The sequence below is a fragment of the Panicum virgatum genome, chromosome 7N (assembly GCF_016808335.1).
Source record: "Panicum virgatum strain AP13 chromosome 7N, P.virgatum_v5, whole genome shotgun sequence".
Classification (NCBI taxonomy): Eukaryota; Viridiplantae; Streptophyta; class Magnoliopsida; order Poales; family Poaceae; genus Panicum; species Panicum virgatum.
The window spans coordinates 18,694,178-18,702,530 of NC_053151.1; the positions used below are offsets into that span (position 1 = coordinate 18,694,178).

At 41.7% G+C, this 8,353-nt stretch overlaps 1 protein-coding gene across 1 annotated transcript; it reads left to right on the top strand.

Annotated features, from left to right (window-relative positions):
• Positions 1-1,823: 1,823 nt before the first annotated feature.
• Positions 1,824-7,749, top strand: LOC120681886 (AT-rich interactive domain-containing protein 2-like). The gene is made up of 2 exons (XM_039963544.1): positions 1,824-2,689; positions 6,291-7,749. Exons 1-2 carry the CDS (start codon positions 1,979-1,981, stop codon positions 7,110-7,112), a joined length of 1,533 nt encoding a protein of 510 aa, XP_039819478.1. The 5' UTR covers positions 1,824-1,978; the 3' UTR covers positions 7,113-7,749.
• The last annotated feature ends 604 nt before the right edge of the window (positions 7,750-8,353 follow it).

An 8,353-nucleotide genomic window follows, 5' to 3' on the forward strand; every position in this document is an offset into this window, starting at 1 on the left:
ATCCTCGAAGCGTTAGAATACTGTCTCTCGGTCAAGTGCTGAAGCCGAGTATCGTGCAGTGGCCAATGGAGTCGCGGAGGCTACATGGTTGCGCCAGCTCTTGTAGGAGCTTCACACTCCTCTTCGTCGTACGCTTGTGATAATATTAGTGTCGTCCTCCAATCCGGTTCAGCATCAGCGTACCAGGCACATTGAGATTGATATACACTTTGTTCGGGAGCGAGTGACTGTTGGTGATCTTTTGTGTCCTCCATGTGCCACTTCATCACAGTACATGGACATCTTCACCAAGGGACTTCTCTTCGCTCTTCACAGAGTTCAGGTCCAGTCTGAACGTATGTGGTGGCTGATGATTAGACTGCGGGGGGCGTATTAGCAAATGTTATTGGGCAAGCCTTTGTACGGTTTATGGTAGTTGATTCTCTAATAGGAAATTGGTAGTAGATTGATTAATGGGAGGGCAATGCATGTGTACATATATAGCGCGAGGATGACCTAGGGTGGAGGTCCTAGCAGTGGAACGGGCAGGGGCATTGATGGCTTGGCGAGCATATTAGATGGCGACGGCGGCCTACGGGCAGGGTAAGGATGGCAGGAACAACAATCTGCAAGGAGGAAGGGTGGGCTCGGGTCATGTCGTTGAGCAGGGTGGGGGTGGCACCGGCGAGTACGGTGCGCCAGGGATGGTGGTGTGTGTCTGCAGGGGTGGCAAAGAGCCTTCAAATTTGATCTCGATTATTTAAGAATCGGACACTAAAAGAGTCGGGCTTTAATCTTATACAATTTTGAGCTAAAAATATATAAGAGCCAACTTAGATCGTGAAGACTCCACTAAGGGTCGGGCCCTAAAAAAGTCGAGCTCTAATCTTATAATTTTGAGCTAAAAATATATAAGAGCCAACTTAGATCGTGAAGACTCCACTAGGACCATAGCCCATTACCACCTCTACCTGCATGAGCGGGATTTGGAAGGGGTGGGTCAGGCGGGCGGGGATAGGGTCGGGAAAAAGGTAAGAGTGGAGGAGAGAGGTGGAAGAACATACACAAATCTTATTTTTTGTAATTAATGGTAGTTCGGGGTTAATTTTATCCGTACTCTATGTTTAGGTTGGTTTCGGGTTCTGAAATTACAAATAAGATGCTCCATGAAAATAAATTATGACTCTATCAACTCTGGAATTGGGTTGCTCTAAATTTTTGTGAAGTTTGCCTGTTTGAATGGCTCCATCCAGCTCTAGACTAGCCATGGCCACATAACGAGGAAAAATTGAGAGTACTTGCGAGAGGCGAGGTCCCTATGCAGAGTGGCCAGGATCAGTGGTGTTCATTAACGCTGCGACGAGAGTGTTTTGTTGATGCACCATTGGAGCAGAGGGACGATCGTGTCCGTGCGGCTTGAGGGTGATAGTCACGTTGTGGAGTCCGGGTAGCTACTCGGGCTTGCAGCGGGCTGCGGCTTTGACGTGGCACAACGTTGGTGACAACGGCGCAGTTTTCGACGGCTTGCTTTCAACTCCTCTCCCAGGTGGTGGTGGTGGTGTAGTGTGTGTGGTGTGCGTTTGTTTGTGTGGTGGTGTACGCTTCAGCGCGTTATGTACCATTGCTTCTTCTTATATTATATATGAAAGTAGTGCTCCTGCTATATTTTAAAAAAAATTATAGAGGTGTAATGATAAAATATAGACATTATGATGGAAGATATTTTTATTAAATTACCCATCTACTACTCAGCCAACCAAGATGTCCATAAAATCCTCGATATCCTAAGTGATGGGCAAGATCAACATCCAAATTTTATTCGAAAATACCAAACTATAAAAAGATAAACCCAAATCCACACTTAACGTTCATTTCAATCCACACTCGCCCTAGCCCAACAAGTGAAAAAAAAAGGTTAGCAACCAACAGGGAAAAAAAAGGGGGGAGAAGATGCGCCGCCGCGGCCAACTGTCGTGACCTCGCCGCCGGTCTCCGGTCCATGGGCTCCGTCGCCGCCGTCCTCGCCATCCTCAGCAAGCTGCAATCGCTCGGCTTCTGCGCCGAGCTCCGGATCCCCGATGCTGCCGCGGCATCCGACCCCTCGGAGGCGTTCGACGCTGTCCTCGCCGCGTTCCTGCGCGACGTCTACCTTGGCGGGCGCGAGGCGCGGCCTATACCGGCGGCGCTCGGCGATGGCCGCTGTGTCGACCTCCTCCGGCTCTTCCTTTCCGTCCGAGCCGCGGGGGGATACGCCAGCGTGACCTCCTCTCCCGGTGGCTGGGCCGCCGCCGCAGAGTCCGCCGGCGTCGACGCCACCCTCGAAGCGGCCGTCAAGCTGCTCTACGCGAAGTATCTCGGCGCCCTGGACCGCTGGATCCAGAGGCTCGAGGAGGCGCACGGGCCGTTCTTGGTCGGCGATAGGACGAAAAGGCAAGAGCTGTTCAGTGGAGCCAATGGAATGGATGAGGAAGAATACGCGCTCTTGGGCTGCGACAAGAGGGACCTGCGGCATGTGATGTTGAAGAGGAAGAGGGGGGACATGGTTGGGATGCTGGGTTGGGTGAGGGAGATAGCCCAGAATGCTGGGGATGGTGGTACTGTGGTTGCCGGGTCTGCGGATGAGTACTTATCTATGGCATTGGCGGTCAGGAAGGTGGTGACCAGGAAGAAGGTTCGCCGAGCAAGCATGTTGAATGGTTCACATTTTCAGGTGATTTTCAATACCTTCAGAGAGTTTGTTAGCCAAATGTTTTGCAGTTTGATGTTATTCGCATCACATTTGAATAGAAGTGCTCCATTGAGCATTGGATTAACACCACTGACATTGTTCAAATGGTTCCTCAAATGTATTGGTAACGCTGCTAAAGAACAATAGCTTAGTGCATCAATCTGATGGTATGGCAATTTTTGTACTTATTAAGGGTCCGATTTGAAACAGTGCATTTTTATAGTTTTGTTATTAAATTGTTTGATAGCAAGAAACCACCAAATATAACTGCCTTAATAGCTCATTGGTTCACAAGAAAGCCCTCTGGTGTCTCATTCTTCTTCTTTTTTTTTTTGATTTTGGGCCACAGTTATCTGTATCAAGTTATTAACTTGATTAGTAATTCTCATCTTACTAGCATGATTCATATCTGTGTTTAGAAGATGTTGCTTCCTTTATGCTTGTTGATCTTTCCTCCATGGTGAGGCGTTCATGATACAGAAATGTAGATGGATTCTTCTCTTGAGTTTGGTTATTTCATAAATTTATAGAAGGCAATCAGAATTCATGTGTACATAGGAACCCCCCCTTTTTGTTTTCTCGAACACGCAGGAGAGCTGCGTATCTTTGTATTAAGAGGAAAAATAGGAACCTCCTTTTATATGCCAATTCTATGGTTTATATTATAGCTTAGGAGGTTAATTTCATCCATTGAAATCCTGATTTTTATAAGAGCCTTTGATGTGCTTGGTGCTACAATTTAGTCATGGAATTAGCATTTTGTTGAGTTATCTGGTTATTGCCACTAATGGCTCTGTAAAGTATTCATAACTAGCATCACTTCATGCTCACATAGAACATGGAGTACTCATAATTTCTACTTTATCGGTAAGATAAAAAAATCTTTTATAGTGTTGAAGATTGTAACTAAGATCATGCCTAAGAATAGAATTTCCTGGTTTCTCTTTTGCATATCCTTTTTGGGGAAAAAGTTTTAGCTCTGTTATTCACTAAAGGGAGATGGCCTTCTGAATTAGTCCTAGGTCTGTAGTGAATGGGTGAGTATGAATGTTAAGCTAACTCCTCAATACCATGCCACTACCTGTTCCCAGGTTTCCTTTTTCTGCAACAACTGTTTTCTAGACTACACTGAGAGGATTCATGTACATTCTTCTGAACTATGTATTCTATACTGTTGAGGTAGTGGCAAACCCCTAACAGAGACCTGTCAGTTATGCTTTCTAACCTGCAGTTTCACATACCTTTCCGTAAAATTCTCTACTGCTATAATATTCTAGGCCTTCATTTTGGGCATAGAATTGTAGTTTTTTCTCGAACACGCAAGAGAGCTGTGCATCATTGTATGAATAGGAGAAGAGTCATACAAAGCTGGGCATAGAACCCTTGATCACTGAGGCAAAAGGCCTAACCAATCCCTCTGGCTGTAAGCACGGTGAGACCCTAACTCCAACCATGCTCACAAGCAGATTTCATCACTAGCAAGGATCAGGGCTGTATTAATGCTTGGGCAGCCAAATTAAAAACACAATCATTGCGATGTCCCAAATGGTCCAGGCACCAAGGATGAACAATTGTAGGTTCCACATATGTCAAGGCCACCAATGTATATTTTCTACTGTATATAGTGGATCTTGCTCGGCATAGCAATTACTATACTTATTGCTAGAGCTCAATTGTAGTCTTGTGCTCACCTGAATTCAATGCAATTCGAAATGGGAATTCAGTAAACAGGGTGACAACTGGATGCAATTGCCTATAGGGGATGCTGCAGCAGAGTGAAGCATTGAACTTACTTAGAAACCCAGTTTATATAGGATTCTATTACCAAATAATATTGTAGATTTAAGTTACTGTATTAGACCAGTTGATCACATACGCTGAAATGCTGGAGGCTACAAGGAAAGGGCAGATAAAATTCCTTGCAAGCTTGTTGATTTATGTTGGAAAAGAGCAGAATTAGTATGTGTATACTTTTTCGAAGGGTTATGTGTGATTACTGACTTTTACTTGCAAAATTACAAAAATTCAGAATGATGTATTTGTTCTGCATCGTAGTAACTACTAGAAGCACATTCAGCAGGCTGTATTTTCAACGATGTCTATCACAGATATTCCAGTCAGTGCATAATTAATCTAACCCATTTTTATGCAACATTTCATATTAATATGGAGTGATCATTTTCTTTTTGTATGGTAGCATGGTCGCCTGATTGGCAATGGAACAAGAAGTTCATCATGACCATGGAACTTTATCTTCCTCGATTGTCTTTATACGATTTGAATAGCTGGAAACAGAAATGAAGAGCCCATTGGCCCTGTTGGTACTCAAATGAGTTCAAGCCCCAAACCAAGTCAAACATTCATGAAGAATGTTGCTTTAGAAGTATTCATGTATTCAATTCTATCCTCCCCCCAAAAGTGACTTTGCAAGTAAAACGCCAAGGGTATTTGTGTGTTTAGTTAATGGCGAAGTGGTGGCTTGTGCTCTTTAATATTTTCTCTCATATACAATCATGTATACTCTACCCTGTATATTTGCAGACAATTGAATATTTTGTATGCAAGAGTCAAATTGAATGGGTTAATTTATTGATATTTTGCTTAATTTCTTTCTAAGAATCTAAATTTTCTTTGATTTTAAATTACAAACTTATGTAGCCTTGTTAATGCTTCATGCTATCAGTTTTTCAGCCTGCTTTAAAGCCTAAGTCATATTTAATTTTTTTTTTGTTTGATCTGTAACCGTCTTATCGCACCTTCCCCACCTTGTTTGTGTTCATGTTGATAGTGCTAGTTGGGCTGTTGGTAATGGAAAAGAACTAGTTTTTTTTCTTCTTCAATTTTTTGGTACTGATTTTGGAGAGGTTTTATCTATGGAGCTGTACATATGAATATGTTCCAGCTGCCAGCAGTATGGCATGAACTTTAACTTATGGAGTGTTAGGTGAACTTTAACTTATGTTGTATCCCTTGTGTGGCCGTACTCAACATTAACTATTTACTTGATCCCAGCATTATTAAGAATTTAACATTAACTCCTCAATGTTTAATAAAGACAATAGAACATGGAACAGTTACAATCTAAAATAAAGGGTAAATATGTGTTGGTTGAACTCAGCTCTTTTTTGTACTGTTTGCATGAAGTTTTGGTGATCTGATTGGTGTTGCATGAGTGCCATAGTACTTGGTAGATAAACATGATTTTCAATGGCATGTTGAAAATTCGATTCATGCCACCACAACTCCGTGAAATTGGGTGTCATGTTGAAAATCATGCCACTCAATGGCATGATTTTCAACATGAGATCCAATTTCAAGAAATTGGAGTGGCATGGATCCAACTGACCCAACATTAAAATGAATATGGATTATGGAAACTGAAATTACATGCAAGCTCTGTAGTACCTTCTTTTTAGTACCTTCTGTGGGTTCAGATCCCCTTTATCATATATCATTTATGGTTGTTTCCAATCCATTTTTTTCATTGACATACTTCTTTTTTTAATTGCCCACAAATGGTTTTCTCTTGAACCTGATATATTGCTTTCTGACTGTTGCTGACTCTCTTTTTCTTCCATCTCAGGAAGTATTTCCAATGGCTTGCGATTGCTGTATGAGTTCTAGCAGTGTTGGAGCTTGTACAAAAGCAAAATTACTGAATGGTTCTTTAATGCTCATAGAACAGGAGAACAACTTAACTGGACAAAGGAAATATGATAGTATGATGCAACATAACTCTTCTAATGGTTGGCGTTTTACAAGGCAGCAGAAGAATGAAATACCTGTTGGTCCTGATTATCAAGCAGAGGTGCCACAGTGGACAGGTGAAGTGCCTGTAAATTATGATGATCCAGAAACTCTGAAATGGTTGGGAACAAAAGTTTGGCCTCCGGTAAATGAAAACAGTAAAGCATTGGTTTGTCGTGTCCCTATTGGCAAAGGCAGAGAAGTTGTTTGTGGTTGCAACCATCCAGGATCAGTGGAATGTGTTAGATTTCATGTAGCAGAACAGAGATTTAAGTTGAAACGTGAACTTGGTGTAGCTTTCTATGCATGGGGATTTGATCGTATGGGCGAGGAGATTGCACTTTCTTGGACAGATGAAGAGGAGGCAAGTTTCAAGGCTGTAGCACAGCATAATGCTCAATCTTCAGGCAGGAATTTCTGGAACCGTCTCCAATTGAAGGGAAGGAAAGAACTCGTGAGCTATTATTTTAATTGTTTTCTGCTTAGAAGGAGGTGTTACCAAAACAGGATAACTCCGAAGAACATAGACAGTGATGATGAGGAAGAGACTGAATTTAGATTCTTGGGTAATCGTCTTGGTCATGGTGCAGCTAAGTATCACAATACCAAGCACACCATCTGCATTGAAAATACACACTCTATGGATCTGGATGACTAGTTGCTCATTGTATTTATTTTAAGCCAGTTGAGGTCTGGTGTTAATTCCCTTTCCTTCCTGATGGAGACTGAGCAGATGATGTTCCTCTCAATGATTTAGTTACATTGCTGACAGTGCACATGAGATGCTACATTTCAAGCATTAGAACAGTTACTTACAACATCAGTATATGGATTGGAGCCTGATCCAACATCGAATTTGAAACTCAAGTTCTGATAGGGAAGTCAAGTGATCCTGTCATTGAGCACTTACATGGATGTATATCCAGAAGTGAGGAATGCAATGATTTGACAGTGTTATTGTCAATTCTTCCTTGAAGGTATCTTGTGTATCTTTTCTTTTCTTAGTTTGTTTCCCTCCTTATGAACCATAAGCTTCTTCATATCCAGTAAGTATAGTTATCACTAGCATGCAATAGGCTCCTTTGTTGTATTTCTCCAGAGTGGGATGGAGCTGAGTATATAGTAGTTAGTATTCTGAATGTAGTGGTGTTGTTCGTGTTGTAGACTCTGCTTGTCATTAAGAAACTTATGTGAAGTCTTCCTTTTCAACATAACAAATCGTAGGCTAACCATTTGATCATTGTAATTTTTCATTCACATGAATCTTTCATCATTCGTATCTATGTTTATATCTAGAACCTCCATGTGTGTATTGTATTCTCCGTATAATAAGCTTTAAAAAGTTTGTAAATTATTATTGTTGCAATAGATGACTTGTTTAGTCATTCTAAAAATAGTAATGTGTATAACTTGTTTAGTCAGTTTAAAAATAGTAACGTGTCTAAAAATGAATGCCTTGTTCAGTCATTCTAAACAATTTGGTCTAATTTTGCGAAACTGTTTGCACGGATTTGGACTGACTGGAGATATTTTGCTGTGTTGGCGTATGTATTTTGTGCAAATTATCGTAATTGGCTACTTCATCTTTAAACTCAGCTTGGTCTATCGCCTGCACCGGTGTTTGTGGATGTATCCTGTATGTGTACTCGTATGTGTTTGTATGTGCGTTTTTTTTTATCACAAGCAATTACAGTCGAGAATGAAAGTGTTGACGTGTAGGTGTAGTGTGGTCCCGTTGCTGGGTCACCCAGGGCAAGGTTAAGGGGCTATTCAATTCTGTTCCTTTTTTAAGTTAAGCAAGAAAAAAAAAAGGTTCCGTCACCGCCGCCTGTTGTTGGCATAGTGGGTAGTATAGCCACGCTATAGGTAGGAGGTAGGAATGCATTTGAATTACCTATG